Here is a 23,838-nt window from a genome sequence, read left to right as displayed (position 1 = left end):
ACATTCCTATCCACTCTCAGTGCTGCTGGCCTGTGGGAGTGGGCTCTTATGTAACCATACCATTTATCAATTGATCAGTGATTGATCTATAAGTTTATTTATTTACCATCATAACCATTTCTAAGTGCATTCACATTGTTCTGCAACCATCACCATCACCCATCGCAGAACTTTCTCATCATCCCAAACCAAAACTCTGCCCATTCAACAACTCCCGATTCTCCCTCCCCACAGCCTCTGGCAACCACCATTCTACCCTGTGTCTCTATGACTCTGACTGCTCTAGGAAAACACGTATACATGGAATCATACAATGTTTTTCTTTTTGTGACTGGCTTGTTTTCCTTAACATGAGGTCTTCAAGATTCATCGTGTCCTAGCATGTGTCTGAATTTCCTTCCTTTTCAAGGCTGAATAATACGCCATTGTATGGAGAGACCACATTTTGTTTACCCGTTCGTCTGTCGACGGACATTTTTGCCTCCACATTTTGGCGACTGTGGCTAATGCTGCTATGAACATGGCTGGACAAATATCTGTTTGAGACCCCGCTTTCAGTTCATGTGGGTCTATTCCTAGAAAGATCCATGCTTTTGTTTTCTTTTTCATGCATTAGCTGTTTCTTGAGGTCTTGTTCTGCATCTGGTGCCATCTGTCCTGGCCTCAGGCCGGGCCCTTTGCAGACCCAGTGTGTGTAGGGGGTTGCGCAGGGTGAGGCTTTGCCCCAGGCTGGGGTAGAGTTGGTCACGGGTGGGCTGCTCAGTCTCTGCTCTGACCTGGCAGGACATGCTGAAGAACACCCCCAGGGGCCATCCAGACAGGCTGTCGCTGCAGCTGGCCCTCACAGAGCTGGAGACGCTGGCTGAGAAGCTGAACGAGCAGAAGCGGCTGGCTGACCAGGTGGCTGAGATCCAGCAGCTGACCAAGAGCGTCAGTGACCGCAGCAGCCTCAACAAGGTGAGCTGGGCCTCCCACCTGCCTGCCCTCACCTGCCTGCCCTCACCTGCCTGCCCTCACCTGCCTGCCCTCACCTGTGCTCCTGCCCATGCCCCTGCCCCACGCCACCCACTAGGTGGCAGTGTTCTCTGAGGGAGGGGAGGTCTTGCTCTTCCAAGGATGTGACCTTGGGGACTGGATCCTCAGCGGGACCCCCACGTTCATTCCTGTTCATGTTATTTTAGGATAAAAGTTCATTTTGTGCATCAGTGTGATTTCCAGTAAAGTCTCCAGAAATCAAAGCCTAGTTAAATGAGCAGGCTCTGGAGAGTCAGAATCTGGGTTTAGATCCAGATTTTGCCACAGGTGCTTGCTGTGTGCCCTCAAGGGAATCACCCACCCTCTCTGAACCTCACTTGCTCCCTTTGAAACGAGGAGCATTTAATAGCACCGGAGCCCCAGGGCTGCTGCCACAAAAGAGGGAGCTGGCAAAGCGGCTTCGTGATTGTCCTTAACACAAGAAGAAAGATGAAAAGTCCATGCCACGTTTTGCGGTTGCCGCTTAGGAACATGCTATTAAAAAAAAAAAAAAGAAAATTGGGCTGGGCGTGGTAGCTCACGCCTGTAGTCCCAGCACTTTGGGAGGCTGAGGCAGGCAGATCACCTGAGGTCAGGAGTTCGAGACCAGCCTGGCCAACATGGTGAAACCTTGTCTCTACTAAAAATATAAAAATTAGCCAGGCATGGTGGCACATGCCTGTAATCCCGGAAGGCTGAGGAAGGAGAATCACTTGAACTCAGGAGGCAGAAGTTGCAGTGAACCGAGATTGTGCCACTGTACTCCAGCCTGGGTGACAGAGGGAGACTCTGTCTCTAAAGGAAAAAAAAAAAAAAACAAAAAACCAAAAGACTTGCAAATAAGTCTGTAGAGGAGCCTGTTTTTAAAGCACAAGGTCACCTCACAGAGTCACCTGTTGGTCACTGGAGTCCCTCTTCTTCCCTCTCAGCACATGACATGAACTACCTGGCTCTGTGCTGGGGTCTCTGGGAGGTCCCACACCCCAGCCCCCCTGTTCACCTACTGGAGGGTAGGGGAGGTCTGGGATAGTTCAGGCTGGGGTGCCCAGGCCCTGGGCACATTGCAGGACTGTTCTTTGGAGAACGGATACTGTGTGAGGTCATAGGGAGAGGTTCAAATTTTCTGGGGAATAAACTGGGAGCCTCTTGGCTCTGTGGGGTCCTAGAAGCAGAACTAAGGCCTATGGCTGGCCGTTCCCAGGAGGGAGGTTTCAGCAGCATGGGGAAGACCTTTCTAAGAGTCCAGGAAGGAGTGCCCAGAGGGACAGTGGCCCTTTCCATGTGCGCTACACTTTACAGTATAGAACGCTGTCTAACCTGCATCAGCATCTTTGCTTTCCACCCCATGCCTGTGAAGTGGGGCGGGGACAAGGCGTCTTGTAGGGTCCCCTGCAGTGCCAAGCTTCAGGCAACCCACATCTTAGGACTCTCTTGCTTCAGGCCAAATTCAGGTTGCAGGTTGTGTTGTGGTCCACACAGTATTTTATTCTATTTAATTTAATTTTATTTTGAGACAGGGCCTCATGCTGTTGCCCAGGCTGGAGTACAGTGGTACAATAACGGCTCACTGCAGCCTTGAGCTCCTGGGCTCAAGTGAGCCTCCTGCCTCAGCCTCTTGAGTAGCTGGGACTACAAGCACGAGCTACCACACCCAGCTAATTAATTTTTTTTTTTTTTGTAGAGATGGGGTCTCACTATGATGCCCAGGCTGGTCTCAAACTCCTGGGATCAAGTGATCCTCCTGCCTCAGCCTCCCAAAGTGTTGGGATTACAGGCATGAGCCACGGTGCCTGGCCCACACAGTATTTTTAAGAACATGGCAGTAGTTGCCAACATTTAAAAATTGAGAGAGATCCTATAAAATTCAGACTTGTGGGTCTCCTGGGAGGGTAGGAAGAGCTGGCTCACCGACCCACCTTCCCACGTGGCACCAGCCCCCCGAGTGGCAGCTGCCCACTTCCCCTTGGTTCCTACCCACCTTTCCCACTGATGTTACCTGCTGGCCCCTAAGGCATCTGAGTTTATTTTACCTGCTCCAGGAGGATTGGGCTGGGGAAGACGAGATGGGCAGGGGACAGCGCCCTCTCCTGGGGATGTCCCCATCCACGTGGCTCAGGTTGGGCATGAGGGGCAGGGTCACTCTCCACCCCCTGGTTCCAGGCAGGACTAACTCAGCCATCCCCCACACAAGCCTCGAGTTTGGAATGTCTCGGGAGAAAAAGCCTTCAGCCCCGCCATGGCCACCTGTGCTGGCCTTTGCGCTCAGGAATCTTCTCCTCTCCCCACCTTCGGCTCCCTCTTCGGTGACCAAGAGGCTTTCTCTTGCTTTGCCTCATACACCTGTGCAGCCACAGTGGGGAGAGGCCTCTTGGGAGGAGGAAATAAATTCTGTAGTGGTTGGGAAGAGCCGTTCTGCCCTCTCCTGCTCTGTGAGGTGGGCCCTGGCTGGAGGTAAGGGAGACCTCTTTGATGCTGGGCAAAGGACTAGAGGCTCTAAGCTTCCATGTCTCCATTTGCCGGGTGAGGATGGGTTGGACCATATGAGATGTTAGGAAGAGTGTGGTGGAGGCCGCACCCTGGGCTTCCCCCTCCAGGGCCCTCCCTGGACAGTCCTGGCCAGTTCTGTGACCTGTTCAGTGATGTCCCTATCACCATCACCCAGGGAGAAGCAGAAACGAAACTGGGTGTAACCCGAAACGGAACCATGCCAGCTGTTTCAAAATAGCCTAGGCAGGAGCCTCCAGAGGGCCGTTTGTGCAATATCCTGGTTTTCTTTTTCTTTTTGTTGGTTTTCATCTGCCAAGGGGGCAGCGCTGACTGCCAGAGCCCACGGGACTTTCCTCTTCCAAGTTTTAGGTCGTGGCACATTTGGCAGCCCTTGGGGTGGGGGGCCCTGCTGTCTTCAAGGTCTGAGTAGTGGTCTCTTGAGTTGGCGTTTGGTTTCCTTGTGGAAATAGTGAGGCGGAGCTTGGCCTTAGCAGCTGTGGGGGACCCCAAGTCCTCCTGCATGTTAGGAGTGGTGGGGCCTCCCCTGGCTCCTGTCACACTGTGCACTAGCTGCTCAATGCAGGGAATGCTGAATGTGGCCTGGCTCTGTGCTGTGCTGTCAATCAACAGTGGGTGAGTCTCAGCAAGTCACTTTACCCCTGGAATCTCAGTTTCCTCACCTGGGCAATGGGGATGGCCTCAAGGACCGCTGAGCTGATTCAATGAGATGTGGAATATTAAGCGGCATCCTCAGTGCCTGGCACACCCTGGGCATTTGGTCCCACTGGGACTTTTGGTTGTGTGCCGACTTGAGAAAGATGATGCTTTGGAGAAGAGCAGCATTCTCTCCTGAGGAGGCTCAGGGTGATCTGTCCTTTTCTGTCCTGGGGATGCCTGGGGGTGATCTGTCTTTTTCTCTTTGGGGAGGCTCATGGTGATCTGTCCTTTTCTGTCCCGGGGAGGCTCGGGGTGATCTGTCCTTTTCCCAGACAGGATGGGGAAGGAAGGGGAGAGTAATGGTTGTCGTCAGAGTCACGGGTTTTGGGAATGAATTTTGCTGAATATCCTCCCTCCCTCCCAGAAAAAAAATCCCCTTTAGAAAAAAGACGTTTTCCCAGGGGTCCGTGGATGGGTTGGTGGCCCTGACACTAGCAGCGGGGGTCTTGACATCCAGCCTGAGGTTGGCAAATGCCTGCTTGGATGCCTGGGGTGTGAAAGTCTTTGTCCTCAGAGGGTGGTGTTATTGATTGGCAGGTCTGTTCCAACTCTGTCATGAGGCCACCTAAGAGGCGAGACAGGCCAAGGCTTTCAACAGGTTGGGGTGCAGGATGGGGTCCCCTGCACAAGGCCATGCCTGCTCCACTGTGAAGACTATCACAGACAGTAGCTGTCTATGGAGCACACATAAAGGGCTGGCCTCTCAGGCCATGACCTGTGTCATCACACATGACCCGTGTCGTCACACGTGACCTGTGCCATCACACATGACCTGTGCCATCATACATGGCTGGTGCCCAGAAGGGCCCCATGCTTGCTTTCATGTTCTGCCACGGCCATCTTGAAATTCGTAGTCACTTTGAACAAGAGCCTGTGTTTTCATTTTGCCCTGGACCCCAAGAATCACGTAGCCAGACCCGGTCACATGTTCATTACCTTGTGTGATCTGAGCAGTAGAGGTATCTGCCCCCACTTTGTAGCTGAGTAAACTAAGGCTTGGACATGCGAAGTGACCTGCCCGAGGGCTTCACAGCAGGAGTGGGGACGGGGGCAGAGCCACCTCTGTAACTCCAGAGCTGTGTCCCTGGCAGTGGCAATCAGGCAGAATCCCTACAGAGAGGGGCTGGCAATGGCTGGCTCACCTGAGAAGGGGGCACTGGCTGGTGGGCCCACACGGGTGCTGGTGAATGCTCAGTCTCCCCATGGCCTCCGAGAGGAGGCCCTGATGTGTGGTCCTCTGGTCTTCCTCCCCAGTGCATCTTGTCACCCAGGGATGGAGGGAGTGGCTTCATCTCCTCCACCTCTCCTAGCCTCAGTCTCCCTTTCTGCACCATGGGAGGATTCTGGGTCTCCGGCATGGTAAAGCTGCCGGGCCGCGATGCTGATGCTGACCTTCCCTGCCCCTCCTCCAGCTGTTGACCTCAGGCCAGCGGCAGCTGCTCCTGTGTGAGACGTTGACAGAGACCGTGTACGGTGACCGCGGGCAGCTAATTAAGTCCAAGGAGCGTCGGGTCTTCCTGCTCAACGACATGCTTGTCTGCGCCAACATCAACTTCAAGTAAGTGGGCCTGGGTTGGAGGGGGCAATCACCCCTCCCTGGAGACCCCATCCCGCCCTACTCCAGTCTCTTGGCTGGCCGCTCTACAGTGGGACCCCATGTGAGCTTGGTTTAGACTTCCAATATTCCTCTCCCATCCCTCTGCCACTGGTCCCCAACGCTGGGAAGTACCTGGAGCAGTCAACGGGGGCAGCCCTCAGCCTCGGGCACACAGCTGTCCATGGTACAGAGTTGTTTGTTTTGGAACTCTGCAGTTGGTGACTAAACAGTGGTTTTGTCCACATTGAAATTCAAGAGATTCTTCCTTGTGTCTACCCCAGATCCCTGTGGCTTTAACTCAAATCTGTTTTGCTCTGGCCAGATCACAGAATTTCTCAATGTGAGCCTTTGCCTTTCCCCCACAGACCGGAGCATCCTCATCGGCCCAGAGGAGCCTGGTTTGCTGGTTCTGGGCCGGGGATTGTGGAAATGCCCAGAGCCTGGCTGCTGGGCTGTGCCTGGGAGCCGGAGCCCTGATGTGGGGTGAGGGTGAGGCTTTAGGCCAGAGCCTGAAGATGTGGCCCATCAGTTGCTTTAGGCTCCTGGGTATCTTATGTTTTAGTAACACAGGGAGCCCACACCGTGGGTGAGACATAGGAGAGATCTGACATTCTGGGGCCTGGCTGCCCAATGCCACGTGGGCCTGGCACTGGGGCTTGGGCCCTGCCATTCTCCAGCCTTCCTGCCTTGCCCGGCTCACCCGCTCGCATCCCCTGCTTGGTCCTGCAGGGGACCCTGTATCAAATGCTCCCTGAGAACTTCAGCTGTGGTTTTTCTAGCCAGGCTCTTAGGAGAACCTCTGCTCTCAATATTTGACAAGACTTTATTTTATTTTATTATTTTTTGAGATGGAATCTTGCTCTGTCTCCCAGGCTGGAGTGCAATGGCATGATCTCGGTTCACTGCAACCTCTGCCTCCTAGGTTTAAGTGATTCTTTTGCCTCAGCCTCCCGAGTAGCTGGGATTATAGGCATGTGCCACCATACCTGGCTGATTTTTTTTTTTATTGTATTTTTATTAGAGAGGGGTTTCACCATGTTGGCCAGGCTGGTCTCAAACTCCTGACCTCAGGTGATCGGCCTGCCTCGGCCTCCCAAAGTGCTGGGATTACAGGTGTAAGCCACCGTGCCCCGCCTCGACACCACTTTAAAAAGCATCACAGAAGCAATAGTATGGCTACAATCACCGAAATCCAGGAGGGAAACAGTCACCTCAGTGGAATGTGAATCCCAGCATAGCTCTCCCGCCTCCCAGCTGAATCAGTTCTAGGCTCTGTACCGAGTCAGCTTGGGCCTTCCTGGGTTTGGCCACAGAGTAGGTTTGGGGATTTTCCGTGGTTACCGATCACGAGTCCTGGAAGGGGACAAGCAGGGCTGTTTCAGGACCTGTGCACTCATTCACCATCCACCCATTTGTCCGCCCGTCTATGAATCCATTGAATGTAGACCGAGACCTGGCTCTGTGCCAGTTCACACCTAGAATGAGATCCAGCCCCTGCCTCCGGGAGCTCAGGGCCTGGATGGGGACTCAGGCAAGGAAGCCTCTGTCACAGATGGGTCTGGGCAGGGCTTATGGCTGACCCATTCATTCATTTACTCACTCACTCAATCAAAGAGGGTAATTCTTCAGTCCCGTTTATATCCTGGGCACCGTGTGGTGCCGGCGGTGTGATGAATACCCTCTCTGCCTTCATGTTGCTCCAGCGCAAAGTGCAAAGCGGGGCGCTAGTGGCTCGGTTTTGGGGAATCAGTTTGGGTGATTTGGGCTGAGTCACTTCACTTGACTGAGGATCAGTGTCCTTGTCTGGGATCATCTAAGCTTCCTAGCGGGGCTGTTGTGAGACCCAGAGATGGAGGAAGGCCCGCTTCTGTCCACACCTGGCCTCTGATGCCCTCACTCCCCGCAAGAGGCTGTCTCTCCTTCTATTCCCGATGCCCAGCCCCATGGCTGGCCCCCAGCGGGGTCACAGCCCCCAGATTAGCCACTCCATTGTAATAACAACCTCCCTTTCCTTCTTGTCTTTTTTCCCAGGCCTGCCAACCACAGGTACGTGGTTCAGGGGGCTCCGGGGCTCTGGGGCTCTGGGGCTCTGGTGGCATGTGATTCTGGATATGGGGCTGGGGCCTAGGCGCCTGGTGCTTCTACCCTGGCGAGGGCTCCCTGCTCTGCCTGGCTTGGTTTTGGTCTGAGGTCTTGTGCTGGGGCTGCGTGAAGCCTGGCTGAGCTGGTGTGGAGGAGCAATGCCCTGGGCCAGCCCTGGGGCAGGGTGGCTGCGGCCTCTCCAGGGCCTTGTCCTCTCTGTTCCAACAGGGGCCAGCTGGAGATCAGCAGCCTGGTGCCCCTGGGGCCCAAGTACGTTGTGAAGTGGAACACGGCACTGCCCCAGGTGCAGGTGGTGGAGGTGGGCCAGGACGGTGGCACCTATGACAAGGACAATGTGCTCATCCAGCACTCAGGCGCCAAGAAGGCCTCCGCCTCAGGGCAGGCTCAGAGTGAGTACCCCCTCTCTGTGCCCTGCGTTCGTCACCCTCGCCCTCACCAGCCACAGCCTGGGCTGCTCCTACCCAGGCTTGGCCCTGTCTTGGGGACCCCTACACAGGCTGATGGGTGGCTTGGCCAGGAAGCTCTTGCTGGTTTTGCAGCCCCACCCTGGACCAAAATGCAGAGCCATGGCCTCACCTGGGTGTGCGCAGGTGCATCTCCCAATCCACACACTTTGCTCCACCTTCACATTGGCTGCCGCACACTCTGTCCTGCTGTGCCAGCTACCTGGCTGCTCTTCCTCCCTCCTCCTACCTGGGCCCCCTCCCTGTCCATCCTCTGCCCATCCCCAGGGCTGATTCTTCCAAATGCAGGTCAGATCAGTGCACGTCATCCTGCCCCAGTGGCTTCCCATTGCCGGTCCTGAGGGTGTCCCACCTGCCTCACACACCTCCCTCTGCCCCTTCTCTCTGCTGCAGTCATGCCAGCCCCTCTGGGCTCCTGGATGGGCCACGCTCCCTCCCACCATGCCCTCTCCAGCCTGTGCCTTTTGCCAAGTACTCTCCTGCCATCCTGTTTTTGTCTCATCTGCTCTTGGCTCAAATGGCACTTCCTCAGAGAAGCCTTTTCTTATGCCCTCATGCTGGGCCAGTTCGCCCCTCCTGTGCTCTCGAGACCTCTGGTACATTTTCCCCTTTATGGGTGATCGATCGGTTGATGTCTCTCCTCTCAGCCTGGCTGCAGCCCTGTCCAGGAGCCTAGGGTACGGTGGGCATTAATAAGTGTTCCTTGAATGCATGCAGGATGCTAAATTGCAGCAGAAAGGAACTCTGGTGCCCGAGGCATCTTCTGTGGGTGAGAAAGGCACTGGGGTTTCACTTCCCCCTCTGTCTGCTGTCTGACCCAGGAGGCTGCCTCATGGGCCACCCACAATTCTGGAAATTCTGAGGGAGTGATTGCACCACCTACTCTTGCTGTCTGGGTGCTGGTCCGGGACAGCTGTGCCCACTTCCAGATGCTGTCTCTTTCCTCAGCTCTGCTGGGTAGGAAGAGTCCTCTGCCCCACGTGCCTTCCTCGGAGGCACCTTCTGCCCTGGCTTAACTGCACTCCTTCCCCGCCGCTTGGGGCACAGGGTTCCTTTCTGCTGGTCATGCGGTCTAGCATCCTTCATGCACTCCAGGGACGCTTAGGGGATCCCTCCTTCGGTGACAATGATGTGTCTGTGGCTGCATTCCTCAAACCAGAGTCACGTACTGCCAGACCCCTTCGAAAGGGGAAAGAAGTTCTTGTGGAACCGTTCATTATATTGTTATTCAAATATATACAAACGCAAAACTCCCTGTAATCAACTCCTTCTGCTTATAGCCCTTGAAGAACCATAAAACCAAAACCAAATCACAAATCGAATAAAAATAAAGCTACAAAACCATAACATTCAAATTAACAGCATTAATGTAATGTGATGGATGATGTTGTTTTGCTGAAACCAATTTGCTCACAGTGTGGATGTGGCACAGGCCCTGGTAGAGCAGGTTCCTCTGCGCTTTCGTGCCTGTGCCACAGGGTGCCCTGTGGGGATCTGCATTTCCCATGAGCTCCCCAGTTTGGGTCACTGCAGAGCCCCTCTGATGTGAGCGCATTGTCCACGTCCCAAGCTCGCCATGCTCTTTGCTTGTTACCAGGTGACCATTCAGGTGCCATAGTCCATGGAAGCCTTGATACCAGGCACCAGAGTGTGGCTTTAAACTCATTCCACACAGGTGACTCAGGATACGCACCTGTTTTTCAGATAATTATCTAAATGAAAACCCCAAATAAGGCTTCCCCTCCACTCCCCTGGGGCTTCATAAGACCTCAGTGTGCAAAACCACGGCCTAGAGAATACAGTCCAAATTCCTAGCCCAGGGGCCTAGCGTTCAAGGCCTTCCCCATCTGGTCCTCCTGGACCCTCCTGCTCTATCTCTACCTGCCACCCCCTACCCCCATCTCACCCTTACTCCATCTGTATCATCACTGGTGATCTGGGCCCCCTCACCCCATCACTGTCCCATCACACTGATATCTTTCTCCCGACCACCTCCTCCCACCCACAATCGTTAACTGACTGCTTCCTCCGCCACTTGTCCTGCCAAGGTCATAAGCTCCGGAAGAATGAGGACGCTGTCTTGTGTACTGCTGTCTCCAGTCTCTAGCATGGAACCTGGCACACGATAGGTCCTCAGGATGTCTTTGAACAACTTGCTGTTTATGGGCTGCCTCAAGCCACAGTGCCTTTGCACACGCTCTTGTCTTTCTCTCCTGGCAGTGCCCACCACACTTCCAGCCCCATGCGGGCCCCTCCTCTCTCCCAGGCACAGCTTGCTCTTGGTCTTATGGTCTCATACAGCCCTTTGTACAGACTGACTGTGGCCTGGATCTCAGGTGTTAGACTTTACTCTTGAAAGGATCTGGCTTCCCAGCTAGTCTGGGTGCTCTGGTCAGGGTAGGAACTGGATGTTACTTTCTGGAACTCTTTCTGTTTTTTTTGGGTTGGAGTCTTGCTCTGTCACCCAGGCTGGAGTGCAGTGGCGTGATCTCGGCTCACTGCAAGCTCTGCCTCCCAGGTTCACCTCATTCTCCTGCCTCAGCCTCCTGAGTAGCTGGTACTACAGGTGCCCGCCACCATGCCCGGCTAATTTTTTTCTTTGTATTTTTTAGTACAGACAGGGTTTCACCGTATTAGCCAGGATGGTCTCGATCTCCTGACCTCGTGATCTGCCTGCCTCGGCCTCCCAAAGTGCTGGGATTACAGGCGTGAGCCACCGCGCCCGGCCTCTGGATCTTTTTTGTTGTGAGCAGATGCTTGGCTTCTTGTTAGCGCCTTCACCTGTGCCTGAGTTGGTCTCTTCTCTGCCCAGATAAGGTGTACCTTGGCCCCCCACGCCTCTTCCAGGAGCTGCAGGACCTGCAGAAGGACCTGGCCGTGGTGGAGCAGATCACGCTTCTCATCAGCACGCTGCACGGCACCTACCAGGTACGTGGCCTGGCCTGACCTTTTTGGCCTGAGCTCCCCAGTGTGGGCAGTGCCTGGATTCAGAAAGCTGAGTAGGGAGGGGCTCCTCTCCTGGCCCATGTCCCCAATGTGCTCCTAGTTTCTGAGCTCCTGTTGGCAACTGTCACTGCTGAAGCTCCATGTCCCTGCCTGGAAGTCTCTTTTGCGGCCGCTGGTTCGGGCGCATCCTCTGGTTTGGGTTGAGTGGAGCCTGGCTGTGGGGCCTTTGTTTGTTCTCTGCACAGTGGCCATTCCGTTATGTGGCCCCTCCTGGGCCTCTACCCAGCGTGGAGGGGAAGCTGGCTGCGACGGCATGTCCCTCTCAGAGGAGGGCTCCAGGTGGGATCTGAGCCCAGGGCTGGGAAGCCTGGGGCATGGCGAGTTGGCCTCCTGCGTGGGGCTAAATGTGCAGCCTCAGTAAGGCTCCAGGACTTCTTCAGTTTCTCTTCCTCTGGGGTGCTGTGATTCCTGTAGGATCTGGTGTGGCTTCTGGGGAGCCAGTGGGCTGTGTGGTGACCTCATTGGCCTCCTGAACCCTAGAACCTGAACATGACTGTGGCTCAAGACTGGTGCCTGGCCCTGCAGAGGCTGATGCGGGTGAAGGAGGAAGAGATCCACTCGGCCAACAAGTGCCGTCTCAGGCTCCTGCTTCCTGGGAAACCCGACAAGTGAGAGGAGGGGTCTTGGAGGGAGGGCTGCTGCCTCTGCTGGGCTTCCAGTGGAGCAGGGGATCCGGAGAGGGTACCTGGAGCCCTCTTATTTGTCGAGATGCCGTGGTGGGAGTGGATATGTAGGCATCGTGGGCCATGTCTGGGATAGCACCTGGCACGTAGTAGGTGCTCATGAAAAGACTGTGGAATGAATGAATGAATGAACACCCTGGTCATGTCCTGGATAAGCCTGGCCCACTGTTAGGATACTCAGACACTCTGCCATTGGTCAGTTCCATTTGCGCTGTGTCCTTTTCAGTCACTTCAGCCTATCTAGGCCCCCAGGCCAGGCCCTGGGTTTCCTCTCTCTGGACCCAGCCTCCCCCCAGCACCACCTTAGCCCCAGAATGCCCACCACCGGAGCTGTGCACAGTAGACCCCAACTGAGGTTTGTGGAACTGATGACAGACATAGCTGCTCGGCCTGGCAGAGACAGGGAACGGGATCTTTCTGGTCCTCCTGAGGCTTTGTAAGTTGGGTCTTTTTATTTCCATTTTACAGATGAGGAAGGTGAGGCTCAGAGAGTTTCAGGAGAGGCTGAAGGCCACATCGTGAGAGACAGAGCTGGGTCCTGATGAGGTCTGACTCTGAAGCCCAGGCCAGTGCAATGAGGGGGCTCAATGCCCAGGTTTTGGCCTCCAGGGTGGGGTGAAGGTGGGGATAGAGTGTCACAAGCACAGTGGCTGCAAGGAAGAGAAGGTTGGAGCACTATCATTTGAGGTAGGACCATGGGCTCAGTCCCCCAGGGGACCATGTGCAGGAGTCAGCAGCTTTGAATCTGCTGCCTCCCTGTTGAGTGGCCTGTCCATCTCCCTTCTTCCATCTCCCTTCTCTCTGCCTCTCATTCTCCATGTGCACCCTAGAGGCTTGTGACACTGCCCTGCCCACCTCCCAAAGGGCTGAGAAGGCCCCCACTGTTCTGAGGTGAGAGGACAGCGTGGTGACAACAGCAACCTCTGGTTGCCCCAAACTGGTGCTTAACCCGATTCATTCATTTCTTCATTCATTCCTGTGTCCACTCAGCAAACATTTACTGAGCAACTGCCCCATGCCAGGTGCTGGGAACAGACCCAAGTGAGACCCATTCCTCCCTCTAGAGGCACGTGGTCAGACATGTAAGGTGTCTAAGACCTGTGGACAGCTGACCGCTGACCAGGTGGAGTCGCAGCCTGCAGAGGCTCTGCCGGGCACAAAGCCAGAGGCTCCTGGAGCCAGGCTGGGGAGCGTGGCTCGGCCACCCTGGCCAGGTACCTCCCTCTGGGGGCCGTTGTGGGCGGAGGGATTCCTCCCCCAGGGGACCGAGGCTTTGCCAAGCCACTGACCTCTTTGGCCACGTTTTGGGGATGCTCTGACCAGACCTCCTTGATCTCCAGGGCGTGTGGGTTGAAGGAAGTACTACGTGACAGCTGGGGGAGCCTGGCCCTTGTGTGGGTACTCACACATCCACTCTAACCCTTCTCACCACAGGTCCGGCCGCCCCATCAGCTTCATGGTGGTTTTCATCACCCCTAACCCCCTGAGCAAGATTTCCTGGGTCAACAGGTTACATTTGGCCAAAATCGGACTCCGTGAGTATAGCCCCAGGGAGAGTGCCTCAGGGGGCAGTGGTGTGGAACGGGGAGGTTTGGGGTGAGTGAGGGTACAGGATGGGTGTTCAGGGTCAGCGGGGGGCAGGGAGGCTTCTGAGTGGGAGGGAGGCGGTGCGGTGGAGAAACAGCTGGGGCCAGAGCCGGAGGCTCTGCTTTGTGACCCTAGACAAGTCACTTCCCCTCTCTGAGCCTCAGCTTCCCCATCTAGGAATTGATGCAACTTGACAGAAAGTAAATTAGTGGTTGCTAGGGACCTGAGAGGAGAGGGTAATGGAGAATGACTGCTAAGGGTTTTTTGGTAGAGGTGATGAAAATGTTCTAAAATTAGATGGTGGTGATTGCTCAACTCTGTGACTACACCAAAAATCAGTGGCGTGTGCACTTTAAAAGGATGCGTTTTATGGTAACTGGATTATATCTCAATAAAGCTGTTACCCAGAAAAATGATGCAGGTTGGACTATACTGATTCTCAAAGACCAAAGACCTCGTTACTATGTTTTTCTTCCTGTGCACCCCATGGTATGAATACAGATACATAAACGGATATTTACATGCACTTTTCTGAGTATTTTTTGTGCATCTTTTTCATTTCACATTCACAGTAGACTTAAGAGTTAGGTCTGTTGAGAATCTCTTTTTGCATTGAGGATTCTAAGGCACAGAGATGTGCGGGGAGTTGCCTGAGGTCACACAGAAGGAAGGGGCAGATCTGGGCTGCAGACCCTGGGTGGCCTGACTCCAAAGCCCAGTCTCGATCCCCATCCATTCTGCTTCCTTGGCTTGGCAAGAGTCTGTCTGCAGACTGCATTCATTAAGTTATGATTACTTTACTTGTCCATTTTTTGAGTTGGTGAGAGGCTTATGTCCCCTCCAGACAGAGCTATTATTCCCTGTGATGTACTACAGTTCCCATTTGCTGATGCCAGCCAATAGCAGGAATGTTTTTTTATTTTTGTTTCTGGTATGATCTTTCTATAGAGAAGCATACATTTTCAATAGGTTTTAACACATTTATGGAAGGCCGGGCGCGGTGGCTCACGCCTGTAATCCCAGCACTTTGGGAGGCTGAGGCGGGTGGATCACGAGGTCAGGAGATCGAGATCATCCTGGCTAACATGGTGAAACCCTGTTTCTACTAAAAATACAAAAAATTAGCCTGGCACACGCCTGTAGTCCCAGCTACTCGGGAGGCCAAAGCAGGAGAATTGCTTGAATCCGGGAGTTCGAGTTTGCGGTGAGCCAAGATCATGCCACTGCACTCCAGCCTGGGCAACAGAGCCAGACTCCATCTCAAAAACAAAACAAAGCAAAACAAAACAAACAAAAAGACATTTCTGGAAAGAAGTCAGGACCTTTGGCTGGGCGCGGTGGCTCACGCCTGTAATCCTAGCACTTTGGGAGGCCGAGGCGGGCAGATCACCTGAGGTCAGGAGTTCGAGACCATCCTGGCCAACATGGTGAAACCCCATCTCTACTAAAAATACAAAAAAAATTAGCCAGACATGGTGGCGCATGTCTGTAGTCCCAGCTACTCGAGAGGTTGAGGCAGGAGAATCACTTGAACCTAGGAGGTAGAGGTTGCAGTGAGCCAAGATCGTGCCACTGTACTCCAGCCTGAGTGAGAGAGTGAGACTCCGTCTCAAAAAAGAAAAAAAAAAAAAGAAGTTAGGACCTATGTCACTGGTTTTCATTAATTGAAAAAACTGTTGAGACTCTACATAGTTTTGGGCATGGGGGAAGAATAATGACAAAAACAGAGAGATCTCTGCTCTCAAGGAACTTAGATTTATGAGGGGCAGGCAGGTGGACATTAAATGGGGAGCAAATCTGCAAGCAGGTGTTATGCTGTGCAGGGCATAGAGCTGGGCTGGGGCTGCCATCTGGGGGACCCCTGAGGCGGGGACCTCAGAAGCTGCACAAAGATCTGGTCAGAGTGATCCAGGTATGGGGACAGCAAGTGCAAAGGCCCTGAGGTAGGGACAGAAGGAAGCCCAGAGTGGCCAGCACTGGCAGATGAAGGGGAGGGAGGTAGGGGGGTGTGTTGTGGGCAGGTTTTCTGGGAAGCCGGGGAGAGCCGTATGGGATTTGTTCTGGGCATGATGGGAAGCTGTGCATTATAGCATTGAGAGCTGGATAATGTCCCGATCTGATTTTCATTTAAGTGGGTCATTCTGGCTGCTGTGGGGAGAGGGCATGGGAGGGGCAGGTGTGGAGGTGGGGGCAGGAATGGGAGGGGTTGCCTGTGGAGGAACCTGGACCAGAGGCTTCTACTCAGCCCATCCCTTCTTGGATCCAGTGCTGATATTGCTCTGACCTCAGCTGGATGTTTCTTGGTGACCAGAAGGCCTTTGGAGGGTGCAGAAAGTGTTTTAAGCAGAAGCTGTCCTGTCCCTGGCAGAAGACTTTGGGAATCCTGGCCCTCAGAAAGGCTAATGTGGCTTCCCTGCCCCTTGGGCCATGCGCTCCCCTCCCCACCCCATGCATCACTTCCATCCTGAGAAGTGCCTGAGCCCCATGTTACACCTGCTTTAAAGGCAGATGAATGTCCTGTTTGAACTGCATGTGCTTTGCTGCATGGGGCTTGGTGCTGGAGGGATGGGAGACGGCGATTCGGACAGCCCCAGCTCTTGGCAGCCTGTGAAGATGCTGGGCTGCCTTATCTCCACACAGCTTCACTGCAGCAAAAGTTTTAATGGAAGAAGAGTCATTTGAAATCTTATTTGAATGCCTGGGTTCCCCTGGGGCTTGAATAATTTGTTTCTTTTATTTTGCCAGTATTTTTTTTTTTTATCTGCAGTGGCTGGTTTGGGAGGGGACGATAATATGAGCCTGTTAGAAATAGAATATGTTAAAAACATTTATTCACAAAGGCTGTTATTCCTTTATTTTATTTTCTATATCTTCCTCCCTCCCTGACTACAGTGTGTCAGGATCATAATCTGAAGATTGAGAAAGGAGAGGGATGTGGTGGGGGAGCCTGCGATCTGGGAGAGGGGATCAGCTCTGCCCCTTGGAGGGGCAGGGAACCCTGGGGAATCTGGGGACCCCGTTGAAACCCCAGCATGGCCACCACCATGCCTTGTGGTCCTGGGAAAGGCAGACTCCATCCTGAGACCCAGTTTTCCTATTTGTGAGTTGGACTAGATCTCCAAGGGCCCTGTTGCATTCTTTGGCACACAGGAAGGTTTGAGAGGCAGTAAGGGGTGGTCCTCAGCACCATGGGAAATGGAACCAGACCCTGTGGGTTCCGTTCCCAGCTCTGCCGCTGACCAGCTCTGTGATCCCAGCAAACTAACTCTGAGATGCCTTGGATTTTCCACCAGAAAACGGGGAAAATGCCAGTGCCCCCTGCACAGGGCTCTCGTGAAAATGTGGGGAGATGGTGCATGGAAGATGCCTAGACAGCCAGCCCTTGGCACATAGGAGCTGTGAGAGGGGCTCCTAGGTCAAGGAGTGTCTGCATTTCAGATGGGGAATGGCCTTTCTGAGGTCACACGCGATTTAGTACAGGGCCAGGATATCTTCCTACCTCTTTCTACCGGTTAGGCTCTTGTTGGTAAAAGCTCCAGAACAGGGCTGCAGATGGAAGGTCCCAGAGAATGAAGAGGTGAGGTAGGGGGCTCCCTCATTTCCCTCCTGTACCCTCCGCCGCCACCACCTGCTCTGCTCACAAAGCTGCATTGCTGCCTCTTACCCTCCCCGGGCCCTTGGAGCTCCTCCCACCCATGGCCCTCCTCATTCCCACCTCTCAAGGGGACATGGGCCCAGCAGGCCATGGCTAATGCCAAACTCACAGGGACATAACCAGGTGGCCTGAGGCAATGAGCCTGAGCGCAGGGCTGGGCCCTCCCTTGCTGCCTCTCATTTGGTTTAGTTTTCTGGCCCATAGTCATCACACTGACGCCAGTATTCCTTCCGGGATGACTCCAGCTGCTGGGTCTGAGCACAGCCCTGGCAGAGTGTGAAGTGTGTTCCAGACCTCATCATGTCCTTGAACCCTCACTGCTGGCCCACAGGCTGGTGCTGGGATCTGCCCACACCCTGCAGCTGGAAGGGATGGGTCTCCTCTCCAGGAGTAGGGCTGAGGGCGTGGCCTTGGAGTCCGACCCTGGTTTTACCCCAGCTGGGAGACTGTGGCTGCTTGCTTGGCCTCCCTGGACACCAGTGGCCCTCTCTGTAGGGGACAGGTGGTTGGATGAGATGCCTGCTGAGGTCCAGCCCATCCTGACATCTGTGGCTGTGGCCAGCAGCATCTCCATGGTGCTGGGGAGGTGTGAGCGGTATCTTGAAGGTGGCTTTAAGTTTGGGAAGTTCGGGAAGAGCAGTAAAGGCACGATACTGGGACTGAGCCCAATAGGAGTCTGGGAGGCAGGTCGGGCTGGAGAAGCAGGGCAGGGCCTGCGGTGGGCTCAGCTGCCCTCAGTAATAGCAACAGTCAGACCATGAGCAGCGAGGACAGTGACCACCATGGCTGCTATTTCCGGAGTGCCTGGTGTCTGCTGGTCATGATATATATGATTTCCAGTGCTCACAACTCCAGATGGTTGGCGTTCCTTCCCCCATTTTCTAGATGAGGCCACAGGCTCAGAGAGGGTAAGTACTTGGCTCCGTGTCACATAGTGAGTTGGAGACTGAGGTGGGATCTGCCCAGGCCCTTCTAGCAGATCAGAGGGGATTGTTCTGAGGGTGGCGGGGGATCTGCAACCCTGGAGCTGCTCCCTGTGTCCCATGGGGAGCTCTCATGCCCAGGGGGTGTTGGCAAACAGAGCCGGGTGCTAAATAAGCCCCCACTTAGCGTCAACTGGAAATCGCGGCTCTGCAGTCGGTGCCAGTTCTTAATGTCACTTATCCCAAGCGGGCTTTCAATTTTCAGCGACAGCAGCCTTCTAATTTGGTCTCCGCCACTCTGGTTTTGTGACGGGAACAATGGCAGTGGCAGATGGGGAGCAACGACTCCATTTTCTTGTAACGTCCCCAGTCGCAGGCAGGGAAGGCACCATCTGGAAGGAGAAGGTCAGATCATTAAAAAAAATACGTATGAATAAATTGCCAGGACTTGATGGGCTGTGGGTGTTCGGGGAGGAAAGAGAGGAGCTGAGCTCTGGGCGCCCTGGTGACGGGGGCTAGGGCGGGGAGATGCTCGCTCACCCAGCTCCTGCAGGTTGTGGGGTGAGGAATTGGGGGTCCAGACCAGAGCTCTTGGCTGGTAGAGGTGAGGGTCTGCTTGATTGTAAGTTCCTTGAGAGCAGGGACAAGCTCTCAAATCTGGCCTATCTTTATTTGCTGCCCAGGGGCTTGTCCAAGAGGCAGCATGGCGAGCCCTGGCACACTAGCAGAGGCTAGGAGAGCCGTGCTGCCCCGGGACAAGGTGCGTCGCAGGCACCGTGCAAGGCGCCCCCGTGGGTTAGTTCCTTGGCATCTGGATCTTCCCCTGCTTTCCCCTTTCCTCTGCTGGCCAGCGTGGAGTGCGGATGGAAGGACGTATCTCCCGTGATGGCTGTGAGGATGCAGTGAGGCAGTGTGGAAACTGTGAGGTGCGGGGCATGTAGAGGTGTCTGTTATGGCAACGCGCGTGCCCTGTGTGGTCGTGCCCTTTCCCTGAGGGTCTCTCATGTAGGCCTTTCCTCCCTGGTGGCAGGGATCAGGTCTTACATGACTCTGTTTCCAGGGCCCAGCAGGGTAGAGGACCAGACATGGAGGATGCCTCTGGGCCCATTTCGGGAATGAGTTCACCGCTCAGTGACTCAGGCCGGAGGGTGTGAGCCCGCCGGGTGCTGGCGCCTTCACATCATCAAGCCTGACATTTGGGAATGTCTTTCACTTCTCAAATAGCATCCTCACCTGCCACCTCATCCCAGCTCCTCTTGCTGTGCCAGCATTCAGGTGCCACCTCTCTTGAGCAGTGACGGCATGAGGGCTGCTCTCAGGGTGGTCCTTCCTCACTCATGTCCAGCCCTTCTCTCTGACCCGGCAGGGTCTCTTTGATGAAAGCGAGTCAGATTAACGTTCATGTCGTGGGTACATCTGACAAACCTGGAAAATGAGGCTCTGAGAAAAGAGACTTTTTGTTCATGTCCCTGAATGTAGTGATGGTCTGTGGTGGGTCTAGCCCTGCGTGGGTGGGTTGGGTGAGGTGTAGGAGGGAATAGGGTGGGAGGTTTCGGCCTTCATAGAACACTGGCATGGTGGGGGAGCCCCTACCTCCATGTGCACACACACGCACGCGTGCACACGTGCACATGTGCACACAACAAAGGAAGAAGAGCCACACTGGTGGAGGAACAGGGAGTAGCTGTGAGAGGTGTGATACCCTCCAATGGGCTGAGACGACAGGTGGTGGAGGCCAGGGCATGGAGACATGGGCGGTGCAGGCCTCTCTGAGAAGGAGAGGAGCCAGCCCTGGGGAGCTGAGGGGCGGCATTCCGGACAGCGGGAACCTCTGGGCCCGTCCCGGCGAGGTTGCTGAGCACAGTCCAGCGCGGTGGAGCCGGTGGCCGAGGGAGGAGGCTGGGGAGGGAAGGGACCTTCGCAGCTCTTCCAGGAGAGTTTGGATCTTATTCTGGGCGGACTGGGACTCCACTGATGTTTCCAAGCAGGGGAACGGCGAGGCCAGGTGTAAGTTTTAGCAGGATGAGCCTGGCTGCCGAGCAAAGATGACTGTAGTGTCAGGGGGCCCCAGTGTGGCTGGCGGGAACTCTCCGGCTGACCTGGCCCCTCCTAGGGGAGGGGCAGGCTCTGGCTGCCTGCGACAGAGCTACTCTAGCATCACCTTGCCCACAGGCCTTTGCGACGGAGCATCAGTGGGTGCGGTTGCTGAAGGCTGCCTGGTTTAGTCCAGAGAATTCAGTCTTGGGTGTCACATCTAGGCCTGAATCTGGGTGCTGCCCCCTAGCCATGGCTGTGGCCTGGCCACATTACTAAATCCCTAAGTGCCAGTGTCATCCTCTGTGGAGTGAAAATAATGATTCTGACTGTGCTCAGCGATTGTGAAGACTAACCAGGGCATAGACGGTGGCGCTCAGTGTGGTGCCTGATGTGTGGGTGCATAGTAGGTGGTGTCTTCATCACGCTCATCCCTGCTGTGGGCTTCCTGGAAGGGAGTCCTCATAGGGAGTGTAAAGAAGGAAGGGATCCTTCGCAGGGAGAATTCTTCAGGACGGACGGTGGTTTATTCCTCCCTCCTTCCTTTCATTCATTCTTTCCAGCCATGTTTTCCGAGCACTCGCTATGTGCCTTGCAGTGTGCTGGGTGTCAGGGGACAGTGGTGAATGAGACAGTGCAGACCCCCACTGACTACAGCTTTGATATTAGAGACTTATGGAAATGGACCACAGATGATTTTAGATCATCATGAAGGCTGCGAGGAAAGTAAGACAGGGTCTTTAGAGTGATTCCTGAGAGAAGGGGCCACTGTAGTCAGGGTGGTCAGGGAGGACTTCTCGGAGGAGGGGACATGTGAGCAGAGCCCCGAGCCATGTAAAGGAGCCTCCACAGAGAACGAGGTTTAGCAGACACTCTTTAGCATGGTGACCTCCCGTGGTGAGTCCTGGGTCTGGGATCGGGTTAGGCATCTGTACTTGTAACAGGTCCCTGGGAGCTTTGGGGCACAGCTAGGGTGGGTGAACTGGAGGCAGGCGGCTTCCTAATTTCAGGGTTGTCTTGAAGGAAGCAGGAGCGTGATTCTTCTGCATTTCCATCACCACCATGGTCAAGTGCGAGTGCCGCAATGGCGACCTCCTGTCCTCTGATCATTCATGGTCTGTCTCCTACTCTGCAACAGAAATTCAAGGCAACAGGGGTCTGGACTCTGTTCAGCATCTTAACATTTTTTAAAAACCCTTTTACATCTATTATTTCATTTGATCCTCACAACAACCACAGGACCAAGGCATTTCTAGCATTCCTATTTTCTAGGCAAAGAAATTGAGGCTCAGAGAGTTGGGGTGACTTGCACAGGGTTGTTCAGCAGTAGGGTGGTCAAGCTGGGACCTTGTTTTTCAGCTCCCTGCCTGAGACCCTGGCCACGGCATCACTCCTGAGGCTGGATTTCATCTCAGTCCGGCAGGAGTAGGGTGGGGAGTGACTGGATGGGGCCAGGCTTCTGGGGCCTGCAGTGGCTCCCTGGGGCTTGGAGGGCTCCTCATGGCCCAGTTGGTCCTTGGACTCTGACCAGCTCTACCCACCTCCTTCCTCTCGCTGTAGGGGAGGAGAACCAGCCAGGCTGGCTATGCCCGGATGAGGACAAGAAGAGCAAAGCCCCGTTCTGGTGCCCGATCCTGGCCTGCTGCATCCCTGCCTTCTCCTCCCGGGCACTCAGCCTGCAGGTGAGTGGAGTGGATCTTGCTGAGCCGACCTCGAAGGTGGCTGCGGCTCCCCCTCGCCTGGGAGAACCAGAGTTTCCAGGGAGCGCCCACAGCAGGGAAGGCTCAGGTTCCAGCTGTGGCTTCTAAATTCTTACTGACAGATTTGGTCAAGCCTTTTTGTTGCTTCGGGAATCAGCTTTCCCACCAAAAAAATGGAGGCGAACAACCACTGTGGGTCAAGTGAATGGAAAATTCCATTATTTTGAGATAATAAACAGCAGTGATCTCATCTGTTGATGGCATGGCTCCAGATCATGCCGAAGCGGCTGTGCCAGCCACTGTGGGTTGGGTGCTTTGTGGTCCACCAGGCAGGAGCCGGCTTTGGCGCAGGGATTGCCCTCATCATGGAATGCTCCAGCGCCATCAGGCCTCCCGTGTATTAAGCACCTGCTGTGCCCCCTGGTTCTTTCCTGCTATTCTCTTATTTTGATATCTATAAGAACCTTGGGATTAGATGTTTCTCTATCCATTTCACAGATAAGGAAACTAAGGCTAAGACAGGTGCTATGATTTTCCAAAAAGGACATAGCTGGTAAGAATTTGAACCTTGCCCTGCCTGATCACAACACCCAGGGTCTTAACCATGAGGATGTTCAGCCCTCACGGGTTACCTGCCCTTATACCCTGTCCTAGCTCGCCCTCCATCTGGAGCAATTACTGCCTCCCCTTTCCCAGGGAGATGAGGTCATCTCAGCTCCAGGGATGGGAGCACCAGTTGGGGACCCAGGCCCAGATTGGTGAGCCCCAAGAGATGCGCCGATTGGGCTGTAGACTGGGGATCTAAACAGCTGAAAGAACAAATCCTTGAGATATGAGTTCATTTGTTCACTTGTCATGCAATTTTCTGAGCACCTGTTGTGTGCTAGACCCTGGGAATACAGTGGTGACTAAGACATAGAAGGTCCCAACCCTTATGTAGCTTTGAATCCTAGCAGGGAGAGAGAGAGGCAAAACCCCAGCAAGCCAAAGGAAATAGAAAAGAGTGAGGTGTGTAATAAAGACATCGGGGCCACATAGATACGTGGGTGGGTTGAGGTTCAGAGATGGCCTCTTGGAGGAGGTGGCATTTAAACTGAGAACTGAATGGCGAGAAGGATTCAGCCCAGGGATGGGAACAATATTCCCAGTAGACAAACCCACACAGAGGATGCAGCAGGAACAGTGGGGGAAGCCAGGCGAGGCAGGAGGAGAGAGGGTGGGCCCCGAGGTCCGCTGGTGGGTGAGCTGGACCACGCCAGCCTTGCAGGCTGGGTCAGCTTTGGATTTTGTTCTCAGAGCAGTGAAAAGCCTTGGAAACAGATGTTTCCCAAGCTAGGGACTAGCACGATTTGATATATAGTTTGCATTTTTTGGATCCTTCTGGCTGGTGTGTGAGAGTGAATTGCAGATAAGAATGGATACCGGGACTGAGCGTGGTGGCTCATGCCTGTAATCCCAGCACTTTGGGAGGCTGAGGTGGGAGGGTCACTTGAGTCCAGGAGATCGAGACCAGCCTGGGCAACATAGTAAGATCCCCATCTCTACAAAATAAAAATAAAAAAAAATTAGCCAGGTGTGCCATGAGCCTATAGTCCCAGCTACTTGAGAGGCTGAGGTGGGAGGATCGCTTGAGCCCAGGAGGTTGAGGCTGCAGTGAGCTGTGATTGTACCACTGCACTCCAGCCTAGGGGACAGAGTGAGACCCTGTCTCAAATAAATAAGTAAATAATACAAAAGGAATGGATGTCGGCTGGGTGAGGTAGCTCACGTCTGTAATCCCAGCATTTTGGGAGGCCAAGGCAGGTGGATCACTTGAGGTCAGGAGTTTGAGACCAGCCTGGCCAACATGGTGAAACCCTGTTTCTACC

General features: G+C 54.4%; 1 protein-coding gene across 11 annotated transcripts in view; it reads left to right on the top strand.

The window, feature by feature from the left end:
• ARHGEF10L (Rho guanine nucleotide exchange factor 10 like) overlaps positions 1 to 23,838 on the top strand; it is a 158,270-nt gene that overhangs the window by 87,329 nt on the left and 47,103 nt on the right. For all 11 annotated transcript variants that reach the window (XM_055353810.2, XM_031011860.3, XM_055353972.2 and 8 more), the window contains 7 exons: positions 784 to 957; positions 5,631 to 5,776; positions 8,126 to 8,307; positions 11,195 to 11,310; positions 11,869 to 11,996; positions 13,506 to 13,606; positions 21,831 to 21,952. In XM_055353810.2, the coding sequence (XP_055209785.1) occupies positions 784 to 957; positions 5,631 to 5,776; positions 8,126 to 8,307; positions 11,195 to 11,310; positions 11,869 to 11,996; positions 13,506 to 13,606; positions 21,831 to 21,952 (969 nt within the window). The remainder of the gene's footprint in view (positions 1 to 783; positions 958 to 5,630; positions 5,777 to 8,125; positions 8,308 to 11,194; positions 11,311 to 11,868; positions 11,997 to 13,505; positions 13,607 to 21,830; positions 21,953 to 23,838) is intronic.

Source organism: Gorilla gorilla, chromosome 1, assembly GCF_029281585.2.
Source record: "Gorilla gorilla gorilla isolate KB3781 chromosome 1, NHGRI_mGorGor1-v2.1_pri, whole genome shotgun sequence".
Taxonomy (NCBI): domain Eukaryota; kingdom Metazoa; phylum Chordata; class Mammalia; order Primates; family Hominidae; genus Gorilla; species Gorilla gorilla.
This window is presented reverse-complemented; position numbering and strand designations above follow the sequence as displayed.